At 45.3% G+C, this 18067-nt stretch overlaps 1 protein-coding gene across 1 annotated transcript; it reads left to right on the top strand.

Annotated features, from left to right (window-relative positions):
- The first annotated feature begins 969 nt into the window (after positions 1-969).
- Positions 970-17774, top strand: Ccnk (cyclin K). Its single transcript, XM_045154157.1, is given in 12 exon segments — positions 970-1072; positions 4222-4470; positions 4882-4963; positions 6026-6157; positions 8000-8105; positions 8936-8993; positions 9652-9821; positions 10670-10989; positions 11571-11604; positions 14455-14526; positions 16485-16864; positions 16866-17774. Coding segments are annotated over 11 exon segments (1797 nt in total). The 5' UTR covers positions 970-1072; positions 4222-4273; the 3' UTR covers positions 17112-17774.
- Positions 17775-18067: the final 293 nt, after the last annotated feature.

Raw genomic sequence — 18067 nt, 5'->3', positions numbered from 1 at the left:
GAGGGAGCTGCGGCTGCTCTGGTTGTATCGTTTCTCCACGTGTGCTTTTACCTCGCGGTCTGCTCCTCCCTCCGTTTCTCGCTGCCGTTCTCCCCTCACGTTTCCCGAGTTGCGGAGAGCGCGGTGTGAGGGGAAAATCCCGCACCTGGCTTGTCCTGCGGCTCGAGCCAAGAGTCCGGCGGTTTTCTGCCGCTCCGCGGCTGCGGCGGGTGGCCGAGCCGCCCCGGAGCCGCTGTTCCCGCCTGTGCAGGCTCTGGATGCTCAGGAACTCTTCCACTTCTCCGCTGCCGCCTCAATTTCCTATACACCTCACTTTTTAGTAAAAGTGTGTATTTTGCTGAGTTTTTTTGGGTCTTTTTCCCCCCTAGGCTGCTTTGGCGTGGTACCTACGCCGCCATCTTAACCGGACTCAGTCCACCTATTTCTTAACAGCTGCACTGCCTCCTACAGCTGTTTTATGTTTGCATCCATTTTGAGGTATTACTTATATAACAAAATAATACAAGTCAGTAATCCTTACTTTATTCCATGTTGTATGATCATCACCACAGTTGGTGTTCATTGTTCCTGAATAAACAACAACCAATCACCAATTTCAGCACCTTATTTCTGTTGATTACCACCCCTGATTTAAAGTTGCTATCCTTTGTACCTCTTTGACCAGTTCTGCCTTTCTCACCTTTGGTGATTCTTCCTACAGGTTCAACAAAGTTCTGTCCATTGCCATGGTTTTACAATTATTTCATACACAGAAACTTATTTTTCCATATTTCTGCAAGCTAGTTTTTCTGATAGTTTTACACGAATATCTTTAAACTTGATATTTATGAAAACAAATTCTTTGCCCTAACAAAACCTCTCTTTTGTTTGTCCTTCCTGTTTAGTTTTTTGTTGTCTCTCCCATAAAATGTAAGCGTCCAGTGAGACAGAATTTGGTCAGTGTCCCTCTTGTGTTGTTTCAGCATGGCTCATAGCCCAGCAGAATCAAATGAATTGGTGTCTAGAGAATTGCTCACCCTGGTGTTCCCTACAGTAGAAGGTCTCCAGATGGTTTACCTTAAGGAAGTCACAGGTATGCTAAGATACTGACTTCCTTTACCAGCTGACTGTGAGGATCTGCATGAAAGTTTGTTAATATCAAACACAAGAAACATTTCCCACAGCAGAAGGATAAGTTCTGTTACAGCCATGGGATAAAAGACTGCAGCACTTTTTCAATGTCAGCACTAACATGTTTGAACAGGAGAATTCCTTGTAGGTGATGACTCTGTGCATTGTAGGATGTTCACCAACATTCTCAGCCAGTGCACTCTACATGCCAATAGCAGCCCCCAGTTCTAATAACCAAACATGTCTCCGGACTTTTTTGGGGTTTTTTTTGTTTGTTTGTTTGGTGGTTTTTTGTTTTGTTTTGTTTTGTTTTTGAGGCAAGCCCAACAGACGGGCCTTTTTTTTCTTTAATGAAAAAAAAATTTTTTTTAATTGACAACTTCCATAATTATACATAATGAACCATGGTAATCCCCCCACACAAACATACTTTTTGCTTCACAGCTCCACTCTCCATCATATCCCCTCCCCCTCTCAATAAGTCTGTCATCATCTTTTCCTCCTGTTATCATCAACTTGTGTAGGTAGTGTCAGGCATGTGAGGTTGTGGGTATCCTACCCATTTTGTGTCTGGAAGAGTGCATTGCAAGGAGTCCTACCCTTCCTCTGGCTCTTACATTCTTTCTGCCACCTCTTCCACAATGGACCCTGAGCCATGGAAGGTGTGGTTGAGATATTGCAGTGCTGAGCACTCCTCTATCACTTCTCAGCACCATGGTGCCTTCTGAGTCATCCCAAGGTCACTGCCATCTTAAAAAGTGAGAGTAGCAGGCTGGAGGAATGGCTTAGCTGTTAAGGTGTTTGCCTGCAAAGCCAAAGGACCCAGGTTCAATTCCCCAGGACCCATGTTAGCCAGATGCACAAGGCGACACATGCATCTGAAGTTCCTTTACAGTGGCTGAAAGCCCTGGCGTGCCCATTCAGTCTGGACTAACCGAAATAAGGGTGTGAGGGCTGCTGGCCCTGAAGCCGGCTCCTGTTTCCATGTGAAGACTAGCACAGCCACTGCTGGCTTACTGCGCGTGTGTGAGGCTCTGCCAGGGTTGCTGGGGTTGTGTTTCAGCCAGACCGGGCATTGTGAAGCTTCACCTGAAAGGCTTTGGCCACATGTCCTAGGAATAGTCATTCATAACAAGAATGAAAACTTCTTATCCCTAAAACATTAGCAGTAATTCCTTGTTATATGTATACATAATCCATATTTAAATGTTCACCAAATGTTCAAAGGTTCTTTTACAGCTTTTAAAAACAAAAGCCAGGGACTGGGAGAGATGGCTTAGCAGTTAAGCACTTGCCTGTGAAGCCTAAGAACTCCAGTTCCAGGCTCGATTCCCCAGGACCCACGATAGCCAGATGCATGGGGAGGTGCACATCTGGAGTTCATTTCCAGTGGTGGGAGTCCCTGGTGCGCCCATTCTCTCTCGCTCGCGCGCTCTCTCTCGCTCTCTTGCTCTCTCTCTCTCTCTGTCTCTGTTGCTCTCAAATAAATAAATAAATAAAAATTAAAAAAAAATTAGGGCTGGAGAGATGGCTTAGCAGTTAAGCGCTTGCCTGTGAAGCCTAAGGACCCCGGTTCGAGGCTTGATTCCCCAGGACCCACGTTAGCCAGATGCACAAGGGGACGCACACATCTGGAGTTTGTTTGCAGTGGCTGGAGGCCCTGGTACACCCATTCTCTCTCTCACTCTCTCTCTCTGGCTCTTTCTCTGTCTGTCACTCTCACATAAATAAAAATAAGAAAATTTAAAAAAAAAAATTTTAAACAAAAGGCAGGATGTGAGCCAGGCTCACATGTTGCATTTGGTGGTCATGAATCTTCAGCCTTTTAAAATCTGGAGTAGCTCCTAGCACCCATCATATTCTTCCTGAGTTCCCCCCTTCTGCGTTTGATTTCGGTTCTCTGGTGCCACTTAATTTGTTCTAAACTGGAAAGTAGATCTATAGGGTAATGACACTTCAGCATACAGCAGTCTATACAGGTAGACTGTGATGTTTGTCATACTGTATCACCTCAGCAACATGGCACATTCTTAGTTCAAGCAGATTGTGTTCTCAAGGTATTTAATTCTTCCTGTGGAAGGAAAGATCGTATTTCCTTTGGAGCATCCAGGTGCCAGAAGAATGGTACTCTGAAGGCCTGCTGTTGACACCTTGCCCACTAGAAACGAGAGGGACCAAGAGAATGTTGGGGTCTAGCTGGAGCCTGGCCACATGATATTTTGTTGCTTACCTGACTCACCTGACTCCACCTCTTTTGGAACCCTTCTCCTAGCCTGTTAGTCTTTATGTGCCAGGACCTGTACGGAGCTCCCAGTCTTGGTCTCTCACATTCTGGATCTGAACACAGAAAGGAGAGGAAGCATGAACAATTGAAAGTTGTCACTTCTTCATAGACTGTCTCCTACCCACTCCCTCACAGTCCTAAACCCACACAGCAAGTTTATCCTGAGGGCTTTATATTTGTGTGGATTATGAGTTAACTTGATCGATGGCTTTTACAAATAAAATCAAGTAAACTGAAAAGTGCAAAAGGAGGAGGTGGTTAATTTGGGAGCATGCAGGGAATTAAGGCACTTCCAGATTTGTCTGAAAAATGGATTATAGCCAGGCGTGGTGGTACACGCCTTTAATCCCAGCACAGAGGCAGAGGTAGGAGGATCAACATAAATTTGAGGCCACCCTGAGAGTAAAGAGTCAATTCCAGGTTAGCCTGGGCTGGAGTGAGACCCAACCTCGAAAAACCAAAAAAGAAAAAAGTGGATTCTAAAACCAGAATGAGAAAATGGTCTAGTGAATAAGGGTGGAAAGGAAACAAAGAACACTTGCACTTAGTTTCTTCCAGAATATTTAGGTTTAATCCTTACTCAAGCGTGGAAGGAAATGCGCACATTACCTACAGGAAATCTGGGGTTCAGCAGAACTGGGTTGCTTGGAGGGGGTGTTCAGTTGGCTTTGCAGGGTTTCTAGGTCTTCTGACTAGCAATCAGTAGCATTGGGAGGGGGGTGCTCTAGTCCAAGATAGATTATATTTTCAGATTGATTTTAGCAATTAGAATTACCCAGAATGTAAGTAATTCTTTTTCAGCTTTGATCTTTTCCTCTTTCTCTTAGGACTGAAACATTTTCAGAGAACCTTTTAGAAGGAATAAGTCTGCTTCAATAAATGAAGGAGAATAAAGAAAACTCAAGCCCTTCAGTAGCATCAGCAAACCTGGACCACACAAAACCATGTTGGTACTGGGATAAGAAAGACTTGGCTCATACACCCTCACAACTTGAAGGCCTCGATCCTGCCACCGAGGCCCGGTACCGCCGAGAGGGGGCTCGCTTCATCTTTGATGTGGGCACACGTTTGGGGCTGTATCCTCAGTCTGTGGGATCTGTTTTAGATAAGCTATGATTCTATCATTTCTCTATGCTAGGACAGTCTTTGTTGTTGTTGCCTTCTGACTGATTGTCCAGGGATTTCTCTGTGTCTGGTTTATCATTTAAATGTGTAGACCACTGAAAAAGCGGCCACCCAGGCAGAAGCCAGCACCCACTGAGAAAACAGCTGAAGTGTTCTTGTGACTTGCTGAAGGGATCAGTCTTGCAAGTGCTGGTTCTCAGCACAGAATTCGGACCCTGCAGTTCCTGTCTGCCTGCCTTGTACTGATGATGGCTTGTTCACTTGACCACTGACTGTGCTGCTCTGCTATTTCTTTTGTTTCTCTGCATTTAATGTAAGAATATAACCTGTAAGCATTTTAAAGTCCTTAACCAGAACAACAGACACTATGATACCCTGGCAACTGGAATAATTTATTTTCATCGCTTCTATATGTTCCATTCCTTCAAGCAATTCCCAAGATATGTAAGTGTTTGAATTTTGCTGTAATTGTCACATGCTGTTATGTCTACACAGTTTAATAGACTCACTATAGTGTCTTTATTCATCATTTTCCAGAAAATGCTTATTTTTATGTGGTACATGCTGTATATAGGCAAAATCAGGTTGGAATTTGTTAGTTTTTCTCCTCATATTAACTGTATTGAAATCTTTTTTCTTTCATTGTGGACCACAGTCCTTTTGTACTTGGTGTCCACGTTTACAGATTCTTTGTTACCTTTCTCAAAATGAATTTGGCCTTAAAGGAAGGCCAAAGAGAAGTATAGACAGGTCTGTGGCATTCAAGGGGGAGATTAATTCTATCTTAGGAGCAGAAATCTAAGGCCACAGTGTACAGTTCTGGAGGCTGGGAAGGCAGATTCAGAGACTAGTAAAGCCCCATTCCTCATAAAGGGACCTTCTTACTATCCTCACATGGTGGGAGGAACGAGTAAACTCCCTCAGGCCTCCTACAAGGGCAGTATTACCATACATATTAGGGGATAGTCTCCCCAGAAGAGTCACTTGGAAGTACCACCACACTAGAGATTATCTTTAACATACAGCTTGGGCCTGGGCTGGGGTGTACACATTCAGACCCAGCAGAGGAGACTGGTGCACAGGTGATTCCACAGGGCATGCATAGAGTTGTGCTTACTCTTTTTCCACAGCAAATTGTACTGCTGAGGTTGCAAGAAAGAAATGTGTCTCTGTGACTTTTATAATTTTGGCTTCTTTGGTATTATTTATATGACAGAAAATTAAAGTTTTATTTTTAGTGTAGTGCTAGGCCTTGAACACAGGGCATTATGCACAATAGGCAAGAATTATACTACTTAAGCACACATCAGTCCTAAGAATATTAAATTTTAAAATAACTTATAAAGCCATTTTCAAGGCTGTAAAATATCCTTCAGGCTTTTAGATTATCAGAATATTTGAATGAGACAGGAGGGGGGCTGATTTACTATGAAAATCAAAAGTCCTCATGTCTGTCCCTATGTGATTTTCGCTAACAAAAATTAAGACCTTCCATCTTCCTTGTAGGTGACAGGAGCTTGTTGCCTCTTTTTGGCTGGAAAAGTAGAAGAAACACCAAAAAAATGTAAAGATATCATCAAAACAGCTCGTAGTTTATTAAATGATGTGCAATTTGGCCAGTTTGGAGATGACCCAAAGGTAAGAACCATAACTTCCTGCCCTCAGACCTTGCCTCCCTCCTGTGAAGTTATCATAGGGCCAGTATGTTGACGATGTCTGTGGCCCTCCCAGCCACTTGAGTTCTAAGAGGGCATTGTATGGAAGGTACTCCTTAATTTGAAGACAAGAGGAAAGATGAGATAGCCTAGACTTGCAGTGTGCTGAGTGCTTTTAGGTGACAGCACACTGATGAGTCAGTAACTGCCAGCCTGCCTCAGCTTCACAGGACAAGGACTAGGACTGCGGGTGTCCACCACCATATCCAACCAGAGGTCACTGTCGGAGAGCTGCTGTTGGTTCACAGCAAAATCAAGAAGACGGCACAAAGAGTTTTTTTTTTTTTTTTTATTTTTAAGGGTACATTTTATTTATTTATTTTTCTTTTCACAATTTTTATTAACATTTTCCATGATTATAAAAAATATCCCATGGTAATATCCTCCCCTCCTTCCCCCACACTTTCCCCTTTGAAATTCCATTCTCCATCATATTACCTCCCCATCTCAACCATTGTAGTCATATATATACACACACATCCATACACACATACACAATACCAACCTATTAAGTACCCTCCTCCCTTCCTTTCTCTTCCCTTTATATCTCCTTTTTAACTTACTGGCCTCTGCTACTAAGTATTTTCCTTCTCACGCAGAAGCTCAATCATCTGTAGCTAGGATCCACATGTGAGGGAGAACATGTGGCGCTTAGCTTTCTGGGCCTGGGTTACCTCACTTAGTATAATCCTTTCCAGGTCCATCCATTTTTCTGCAAGTTTTGTAACTTCATTTTTCTTTACTGGTGAATAGAACTCCATTGTATAAATGTGCCACATCTTCATTATTCACTCATCAGTTGAGAGACATCTAGGCAGTGGAGCCAGTCCCTCATGGGTCTCTTCCCAGGCTAATGTGCTTGTGTAGTTGCTAATGATGAGAATGTATCAGTCCCAGCAAACCTTTTTCTTCTGTGGCCAGACAAGCCCTTCTATAATCTGTCAGTGTCTCAGCAGTCGTATGCAGTCTGTATGTGCTCCCATCATCAGGCTGTGTGGGGCCTGCTTCAGGACACTAGAGAATTCATTTACAGAAACAGCAGTAAAAACAAAATACTTAAGAATAAGAAAACATGGAAGATAGAGAAGATTTACTTCAAACTATGATAGGTCTTTCTTATACAAAATTTTTGCAGAATTACTCATTGTAGTTGAAAACTCCCCATTTTGCCCAGTCAGCCTATAAATCCAGTGACTTCTCAGTCAGAATGTCACTAAATGACATGACAAAGACCAAGTTTGTTATAAGTACTAGTAGTACTGGAGCTGTGCCTTGGACATGGGTTGATGAACAAAGGGTCTTGTGTGTGTATAAAATTGAGGATGTACTGGGGTAGCATCTCAGACAAGAAAGGCCTCTGTTCGGCACATGGTGTTGGAGCAGCACATTATAGGTAAATGAAAGAGTGAGTTGTGCGTGGACACACTGCATGTCTGCACAGTGTGCAGCTTACTGTCTCGTGAAACTGGCTGTCATAAGCAAAAGTTCTGTTTTGCCAAGGTTAGGTGGATGTATGCGTAAAGTAATAAGGCTTCTTGGGGTCTTTTGTGTTCAGTAGTCGTTTTTTGTTGTTGTTGAGTTAACCCTGTGCTTTGCCTTCCTGTTTGGGGGTTCTTTTAATATTACCACTCTCTCTGTCCATGTAAAGAGGTGGGAAAGAGAAGGAACAGGGAGCAGTTGCTAAACTATGGAGAGGGAAGGCTCATCTGTACTGCTGGTTTAGACCTGCAATCATCATAATACTGTGCCAACATTTGCTGTTTAGGAAGAAGTAATGGTTTTGGAGAGAATCTTACTACAGACTATAAAGTTTGATTTGCAAGTAGAGCATCCATACCAGTTCCTTCTCAAATATGCAAAACAACTCAAAGGTAAGAAGAAAGAGCTTTTTGATTTTTTGGTTTGGGTTTTTGGTTGCACTGGGGTTGGAACCCGCCATCGATTGTCAAATGTGCTAGCACGGTACTATACCACTTAGCAACATCCCCAGCTATTCTTCAAAGACAGTATTTTCATTATTACATGTTTTTAATTTGATAATACTCAGATTATTCTTCTCACACAATGAAAACAGCAAGTTCCATGTATGAAGTGCAGTTCACTGAGACACTGCCATGGTGGAACTGTAATACTCTGTGTCATAATAAACAGCTTTCTGGGGCTGGAGAGATGGCTTAGCGGTTAAGCGCTTGCCTGTGAAGCCTAAGGACCCCGGTTCGAGGCTCGGTTCCCCAGGTCCCACGTTAGCCAGATGCACAAGGGGGCGCACGCGTCTGGAGTTCGTTTGCAGAGGCTGGAAGCCCTGGCACACCCATTCTCTCCCTCTCTCCCTCTATCTGTCTTTCTCTCTGTGTCTGTCTCTCTCAAACCAATAAATTAAAAAAAATTTTTTTTTTAAATGTTTAAAAAATAAACAGCTTTCTGTCAGGCAGTTGTCAGGTGATATAGGAGGCAGGAAAATGAGTCCGAATTTTGAAATGGACAAAATTAGCTTCGGGGCCGCGTTTCCCATAAGTGGCTCAGCATAGGTCATGTGGAAGAGATCGAGAGGTCATATGTGGGCACATGTCATTTCTTCTCATTTCTCAGATGAACTCTTTGCTATGCTGGCACAACTTAGGTTTTAAGGAAATACTTGCTGCTGCTTGTGAATTATTTTTTCTCTATTCCCATTAATTTGCCTTTTTTTCTCCATTTCTAGGTGATAAGAACAAAATTCAGAAGTTGGTCCAAATGGCATGGACGTTTGTAAATGACAGGTACACGTGTCAAATGTTGAACAAATTTGTGTTTCAAAATAAGCAGACATTGTGTGAGTCATTTAATCCAGACCCCTCTTTGAAACTGAAGAAAGTTAGCTTATCCTGGTCATGGAGAGGCAGTCCCCACCAGGGTGAGAACCAAGTCCAGATCATCTGCTTCCCACATGGGGTTTCTTTCTCCCTCTGACTAAGAGTTTTGACAGCTGAATGCTTGGATCCCATTTGATTTCTTGTAATGCTTTTATCTGCAGCGTTAACTTGAAATGCCAGTGACTCTAGTGGTTGGCATCCCCACCCTTTGGCAGGCAAAGAATGTTCTCAAATTTGCCTTACAGAATGTTTGACTAGCCTATTGAAGAACAGTTCAGTGACCAGGATCTTAGCAATTTAAAGAACACAAACCATTTTCAGTTACACTTCATTCTGTAGTAGTTTTGAAATGTGCTACAGTTCTTACTCTTTAAAGAACAAACTAGCAAGTATGGTTAAAGTAAATTATTTTGGTAGCTAAAGAGTTGCTTTTTTATATACAACATTTTAGTCACATATAGAGAATGAAATATGTAAACTGACATGTAACGATAAAACAGCTAAACTGCATGCATTAATTTAGTAATGTCAGAGCTATTTTCTCTCTTTTTCCTTGTTGAACTAGTCTCTGCACCACCTTATCACTGCAGTGGGAACCAGAGATCATAGCAGTAGCAGTGATGTATCTCGCAGGACGTCTGTGCAAATTTGAAATACAAGAATGGACCTCCAAACCTATGTATAGGAGATGGTGGGAACAGTTTGTTCAAGATGTCCCTGTTGATGTTTTAGAAGGTACCCAGCATGCTGGACTTTCTTGACATTTTTATTTATTTGTAAGCAGAGAGGAGAGAGAATGGGCACTCTAGGGCCTCTTGCCACTGCAAACAAACTCCAGATGCATGCATCTTTTTGTGCATTCAGCATTATGAGGGTACTGGGGAACTGAACCCAGGCCATCAAGCAAGCACCTTTAACTGCTGAACCATTTCTCCATCTTCGAGAATCCCTATGATCCTTGATTCCTCAGAGTGGATTTTTCCAAATAGGAATCTGTATATGGTTTTCAGTAGCCTCTTTAATTAATAATATCTTTAATATGTGTTTCCTTTGTCAAGCACATAGTTTTAGTGAACTGAAAATAAAGCCTAAGCCAGGCATGGTGGCACACTCCTTTAATCTCAGCACTTGGGAGGCAGAGGTAGGAGGATCACGTGAGTTCAAGGCTACCCTTGGGACTACATAATGAGTTCCAGGTCAGCCTGGGCTAGAGTAAGACTCTTTCTTAGGGAAAAGAAAATACAGCTCAGTATTGTGCAGAACAAAAATGGGATGAGTTGAAAATGTGATGGCTCCTAATATTTAATCCTTATAAGGAATCGGGGCTTTACTTTTTTTTTTAATTTACGTAATGCATGTGGGCACATGTCTGAAAGTCAAAGGAGTTGTCAGTGTTCTGCCTTCTTTGAGGCAGATGAGTCTAGCTCAAGTGGGTTTGGAGGAATTAAACCCAGGCTGGCAGGCTTTGCCAGCCAGCAACTTTAACCATTGAGCTATCTGTCCTACCCCCCCCTTTTTTTTTCTTGGTAAAACTTGATTTAAAGTATCAGTTTGGGATGGATGTAATTGTTGCTGTCATTTAGACATCTGCCACCAGATCCTGGACCTGTACTCACAAGGGAAGCAACAGATGCCTCACCACACCCCTCATCAGCTGCAGCAGCCCCCATCTCTTCAGCCCACACCACAAGTGCCACAAGTACAGCAGTCACAGGCGGCTCAGGGCTCTGACCCAGCCCCGGCCCAGCAGAAGGACTCGCAGCAGCCAGCTCCACAGCCACAGCCGCAGCCGCAGCAGCCACAACCACCGCCACCACCAGCCCAGCAACAGCAGCAGCCTCCACCACCACCCAAGAAACCATCTCCACAGCCTAGTCCTCCTCGACAGGCTAAGCGTACCGTGGTGAGTGGCCTTGCCCTATTGGCATCCCCCTTTGACGCTGTTCCCATTTCCAAGGGACCCTGCACATGTGCAGTGCAAAGTATGACCCACCCAGACTCAAGGACTGCGTCCTTGGGAAGGTTTCACAGCAGGTCTGAAGCCTTTCAGGGCAGAGTTCCTTTGTATGCTTCAGGTAGCACAGGGGATTTGTGAGGAAAAAAAAATAGCTGGGGAGGACAAGTGCCTTTTCCCTGTGGTTCCAATCTGACCAGTGAACAAAGCCATTTGCCATACTGTCCCCAAAAGAGGCTACGTGGGGTAAGTGTAGCTAGTTAGCCAGATCCAGATTTATCAAGAACCTGAACTTTGGTGCTGCTGGAAATTGGCTGTGCAAAAGAGGTGCTCATTCTGCCCAGTGTAAAAAGGGGGAAAGAGGACAGAAATGGTCTGCTGGGTGCCATAGTGTATACCATGAACTCTCTGGTCATGAATAGTTTCTGTCTGAAGCCACATTCTGCCACTATGATTTTTGTTAGTGCCCGGGGTTTTTTCCTTACCAAACCAGTATCATGGTTAACAATTGCATATTGCTTTTGTGACAGGTTGTTTCTCCCAAAGAAGAAAACAAAGTCACAGGTAAATTTCCCACACTGATATTTTGTTTTTCAGCTTTAAAGCCTATCTGTGTAAAACTTAATTTTTATGTAATTTGGCTTTTGTGAGATAGGGTCTCACTGTAGTCCCTGGCAGGCCTTAAACTCTCAGTGATCTTACCTCAGACTCCCAAGTGCACTAACAAACCAGGCTTCATGTCACTTCCTAGTCAACACTATTTACTTTAAGGTGTAGACCAGCCTGTGCCGTAGAGGCCATGGAATACTAAAAATGTTACCTTTTCTGCTGGTCCTCAGGCTAGAAATTTTTAGATTGTACTTTGGCATGAGCTATCAATGCGTGTAGCCATTGGCATTAAGAACATGCTTGGAAACAGCATTGTTGCAGAGCTGTGTGTTCAAGGAGGGTAGTAAGCCCATCACAGGAGACAAGAGTGCATGCCCTTACAGTGGATGTTGTTACCTCCATGACACCTGCACAATATTGAGCCCATCAACACTTTTGACATAGAGGACGGATGAAAACAAAAAGAATGAGACGTCAAAGTACTGCTTGGACAGAGGAGGATGCTCAGTGAAATAGGGGTAGAGAGTTTTTAAATTTTGTAACATTTTTTAAATTCTTGATTTAAAAAAAAAAGTCAAGGGCCAAGGGAGGGACTTCCTCAACAGGACCACCAGCCAGAGCCCAGGACAAGGGTCCCAACTGAGCCTTGCTAAAGGGCCACTCATCCAAGCTCTCCGTTAGTGGGAACCAGGACTCTTCTGAACACTGGAAGTTCTTACATTTGTAAAGCCCAAGTTACTTAATTTGCTTTGATTTTGGGAATAAAAGGAAGGGTGAGGAAAGCCTGGAGGATTCTAAAAGAAAGAATTAGAACTGCTGGCCTGTGTCAGTCCATTCGACTATGCTTTATTCCTGAAAGGCACAGGGTGCTTCACTCGTTTCTGTTCCTTAGTTCTTGGTTTCACCGATTCATAAAATTGTTGTGAGATCTTCAAGTTCTCAGCTACTTGGGAAGAAAGTTGAGTACAGTTGAGCAAGTTTTAGCTCAAAATTGACAGATACTTAGTATAAGACACCGTGACTCATGCTACATGGAGTGTACAATTAAAATGAGCTACACGTGGTTCTCGGAGACATATGAAACAGCCCCATGGTGACCTTGGAGGACTTCTGTTTGAGTAGTCAGGGCACTTATTAGGAAAAAGAGTGCAAGGGACAAAGGAATTGAGAGTTTGAGGCCAAATGGGCAGAGGAGTTTCATTAGAACAAGAAGTTAGATGAGGGAGCCAGCCGTTTTATAGGATTGAAATACAGGCTTTCAGTCCTGCTCCCCATAATATCTCGGTGGCCACCCAGACAGAGTTTGCAGAGGCATTAGAGCTGTTGCTTTTTGCCTAGGGACGTAACAGTGCCAGTGAATTTGGGATCAGGCTCCTGTCAGCAGTAATTTTAAAAAATGGTTAGAAATTAAGACACTAGCAAGCTCCTCAGTGGTGGCCACAAAGATAAGAAGTAGGAGATCGCCTGCACTCAGAATGTGGTCAAGTCTTAGTGCATTATTGCTACAAAATAACCAGGTTTCTGAGATTTTGTAAAAAAAAAAAAGCACGTAAAGCTTGTATCAACATAAGATGTTTGATATGTCGGAATAAATAAAATGCAGTGTCAACTGCACCGTGACATGTAGATGTTTTTAGTATATGCAGCCAGTCAGCTCTCTGGAGATGCTTGAGCTCTGCTGTCTGGGAAGGCAGGCAGGGCTAACAGTGGTAACAGAGTCAGAAGGAAAAGGTCCAGTGTGAAGTGCTACCAGGGGGCCAGGAGTGAAACATGAGGGACGAACCTTGGAAATGCAGTTGTACAAGCTAAGCCTGTCATCTTGGCATTCTGGGGGCAAAGGCAAGAAAATCATGAGTTCGAGGCTTATCTAGACTACCTAACATGACCTCGTCTTTACAAAAAGAAAAATGGACATGCAGTATAGTTGTATCGAAGAGAAAGGACTTGGGCTCTGAAGAAAGAGGTTAAGAGAAAGAGGACCCAACCAGGAATTCAGCCTGTGTTGCAGATGGGAAACCAAGAAAAAGTGATCAGCAGGCAGAGACCCTCCAGCCTGAGTGGTAGACAGTGAGGACTAAGCAGGCCTAAAGTTTCAGGACAAAAGCCCAAACAGAAAATAAGCAACTATGAAATTCTTTGTCATTTGTGTTGCATGCTTTCTGCCTCTTGAAATGGAGAAGTTTGGACTTCCCCACAGCCTGTTCTGGTAACTTAACTGCTGTAGACTGTGGGCACTGGTCACATGGCAGGACCTGACCTGGCCTGCCAGCCTCCCCCTGGAGTGCTCTCCACAAAGGCCTGGTGCACTCTGCCTCCGCTTCGGGCAGAGCCTCCGGATCAGTGTTGTGACACTTGGTGTGCTCTCTTGACAGGCTGCCAACTATCAGTCAGTATTTGAGAGCTATGTCTGAATGAGACAGGTGAAGGTATGTCGTGTAAGCACTGGAGGCGTGGTGACTTGACACTGTGGTGCAGGCCTGTCAGCGTTCTGAGCTGTCACTGCCTGTTCACATAGCGGAAGGACTTGTTCTAAGTGGCCAGCAAGAACACAGCAGCCATTATGCTGTCTGTAAGCAGTTCATTGGCTGTGTCTTTTGGGTAAAGGAAGCATTTGTAATGCTGTTATTTTAACAGGATTAGTGAGTTCAACTAAAGCCTTGCTCTAGATCCTTTAAAATCTTGGTCATGTCTGTTCCTTTTCTCCCAACGAAATCTGACAGTACATTTTTCTTTTGCCTTTATGACATCTGTGCTCACATAAAGTGGGTATGAGTGGCTTTTTCAATCCACATTTCTTTTTTTTAGAACCACCACCACCTAAAATCCCCAAACTTGAGACCACCCACCCACCTTTACCCCCAGCACATCCACCTCCAGGTAAGTGCTGCTGACCCCACCCCATTCAGCCAGTGTCTTTGGAGCCATCTGCAGATGAGATAGCCTGGGCAGGCTCTTTTGTTTGAAATGGCTGGTTTGACAAGCTAGGTATTTGTAGATGTTGTAAATTTCATAGATATGAATGCTTTCTGGCCTATCACATCCAGAAATGCTCAACCTCACACAAGTTAAATAAATTTTAGGGAAACCAGACTATGCCAGCTCAAGAACATTTATCCAGATCTGGACAAGATGGTCCTTAAACTGCCATCTCTCAGACCTGCTTACTTAGTAACAGGACATCTTCCTGGCGCTTTTTGAAGAATAAGTAAATGTTCAGTCACTGAGGAGTGACATGGAGCGTAGAGCTCTCGGCAGGCACAGGGAGCTGGGAGATGCTGAAGCACTGAGCTAGAGCAGGCGGGCCTTCTTCCTGAGGACTAGTGGGCCTCCCACGGACTCTCACCCTTGTTAGTCCACTGCTGATGGTGCTTGGTGCCCATGGCTGGCCTCAGCTGTGAGCTCATGCCTGCAGCAAACAAGCTGCCCGCTAGCTTCCTCGTTGTTCACGTGTTACAGTAGCTTATGTGCTCTAAGAATAGAAGGATTGTGTTCTACATGGAGCCAAAGAGAATTAGAACCTTGCTGTAAAAAGGATACCATCTCAGTGAGTGGTTTCTTACTCTGCTTAAGGCTGTGGTGGGCTGCGGCACGTGTGAGGAGTCCAGGGCAATCGGTCAGGTGCCTGTGCTAAAGATCTGCAGAGCAGCCACTACGGAGGTCTCAGGCTATTAAGGAACTCCCTCCCAAGGCACAGTGGCAGGACCTGAGAGGCAAGACAGATCAGGTGCCAGGAGGGCTGTGGTTGGATGTGAGTGGAGCCTGGCAAGCACTGCATTTCTGAAGGTGGATAGGGCAGTAAAGGTGGGCTGGGGCTGCAAGAGCTACCTCAGGTAAGGTCCTGGGATACACTGGAATCCACTGGTCATGTGGAAGCACCAGGGAAGCGGGGGAGGGAGTCTAGGAGCCAGGGTTGTAGTTTCTGTGCCTCACAACATGGTCTGGAGAGATGTAAGGTAAACAGCCAGTCTTATGGTGCATTTAGGAATCTCATGGCCGCCAGATGGCAGCAGAGGACAGAAAGGCAGAGAGGAAGTGGTGCTGGGAAGAGACCTGTTTTAGTGCAGTAAGCAAGTGTTTGAGATCAAGCTGTTAGGGCAGGTTTCTTTTGTGTTGGGTTTTGTTACTGTTGAAACTGGGTCTTGCCATGTAGCCTAAACTAGTCATTACCACTTGGCCTCAGGAGCCATTTTCTAAAAGATGGATAAGCGTATTTGTGACCCTAGTCGTCTTGGAGTCAGTAAGAGGAATTTAAAAGGGTTGGCATTTAATGCAGTTGTTTCTGCAACCAGCATATTGCCTGCCCTGAGCTCTAAGGAGTAGAGCTCCATACAGGTCTGTCTGATCTTCTTCTGGTAAGGCCCTCAGATGTATGTATTTGCTAACCTGAAATTTAATTCACCTGCACGTGAGCCACGAGGAACAGCAGATGTCAGTTCTAGGCTATGGAAAAGCAGCGGGTGTGTGGCTGTGCCCTGGTGTCTTCTCTGCAACCAGCAGGGCTTGCTCTTAAGAGTGGTGTTCCTTCTCACATTTGGGGTGGGGGTATCTCCTGGTAGCATCTCCCAGGCGTGTAACCCTCATCACAGCCAAAACATGCAGTGAGGCTTTGGAGAGACACATGGGGCCTGTGGCCTGGTTCTGGGCACAGGGTGTCTTGGGTTAGCAAGGAAATAGCAGTGGGTTCCCTTGTGCTTCTCTTCAGTAAAAGAGAGTGAGAAAGCTGTTTGATGCACTTCTTTCTCTAATTCCATCTCCTTCACTTGACCAACTTGGGCTTTTTTCCAAATGCCAATGCTGCTAAACAAGACAGGTGCTGATTTCTCTCTCCCCTGCAGACCGGAAGCCTCCCCTGGCCACTGCCTTAGGTGATGGCGAGCCACCTGGTCCAGTGGAAGCTGGTGACCTCCCCAAAGTCCAGATTCCACCTCCAGCCCATCCAGCCCCTGTGCACCAACCCCCACCGCTGCCGCATCGGCCTCCACCCCCGCCCCCCTCGAGCTACATGACCGGGATGTCCACCACCAGCTCCTACATGTCTGGAGAGGGCTACCAGAGCCTGCAGTCCATGATGAAGACCGAGGGCCCTTCCTATGGCGCCCTGCCCCCAGCCTACGGCCCACCCGCCCACCTTCCCTACCACCCCCATGTCTACCCTCCCAACCCGCCCCCACCACCTGTGCCCCCACCCCCAGCCTCCTTTCCCCCACCCACCATTCCCCCCCCCCACTCCAGGGTACCCCCCGCCTCCCCCCACATACAACCCCAATTTCCCACCCCCACCCCCCCGCCTGCCCCCCGCCCATGCAGTCCCACCTCACCCTCCTCCAGGATTGGGCCTGCCACCTGCTAGCTACCCGCCTCCTGCTGTCCCCCCTGGGGGACAGCCACCTGTGCCCCCGCCTATCCCCCCACCTGGCATGCCACCTGTTGGGGGGCTGGGGCGGGCAGCCTGGCTGAGATAACATGACGCCTTGTCCCTTGTTTTTTAACAAGAGTTTTTCTGATTGACGTGAGTAGTTTGAGGGGTAAGCATCAGGGTACCTTGTATAATGCTAGACAGTTAGGGTATGGAAGAAGGGAACACCCTCCCTCATGGAGGGCGGGACAGAGCCTCAGTGTGGCCTGGCAGTGCCTCTTGCCATTTTGACTGTACCCAGCTTCCGCTAACATCATCTGAGAGTCCTGCACTGGGTTCCTGTACTCTAGTGAAAATGTTAACCAGCCACATTGGCTCCATGAATAGCTTCAGTAAGGAGTGAATTTCCTTCTAGAAATCAGTGCCTATTTCCTGAAAGCTCAATTTCCAATAGTCCTATCTCTTCTGCAGTCACGCTGTTGTCGTTTCGTTCAGTGGCTTCTCTGTAGCCACTGCTACCTGTAGTTTTTTGCATCCTTTGTCTGCAGTCACCGGAAGGGCTGTCTTGTTGGATGGCTTTTTTCTTTTCCTCCTGGGAGAAGGGGAGAAATGTACTTGGAAAGTAATGTATGTTTACATCTCTTTGCAAATTCCTGTACATAGAGATATATTTTTTAAGCGTGAATGTAACAACATACTGTGAATTCCATCTTGGTTACAAATGAAACTCCTTCAGTCAGTTACCCAAATAAAATCAGCTCTAAAACGATCTCTTTGGGGTGAACAGTGAGGCTCCAGCCTTTGCAACCCTCAGTTAAGGACAGGGTCCTCTGACAAAGCAGTTCTCCTGGATTTGAGCCAGGGTGTCCGGACAGAAGGACCTACCTGCACGCAGGACTTAAGCTACTGACTTCCAATGCCTCTGGGGATGGGAAAGCTGCCTTGTGTCACCCAGCCCCACGTCCTGTGTCTGTTGCAGTTCCAGGCTAGTCTGGACTTCGGTGCGTAAGCACAGGTCCCAAAGTCCAATTAGGCTTGATGGAAACGTTTCCCATTCCTGGC

This window comes from Jaculus jaculus, chromosome 7 (assembly GCF_020740685.1).
Source record: "Jaculus jaculus isolate mJacJac1 chromosome 7, mJacJac1.mat.Y.cur, whole genome shotgun sequence".
In the NCBI taxonomy this organism is placed as follows: domain Eukaryota; kingdom Metazoa; phylum Chordata; class Mammalia; order Rodentia; family Dipodidae; genus Jaculus; species Jaculus jaculus.
This window is presented reverse-complemented; position numbering and strand designations above follow the sequence as displayed.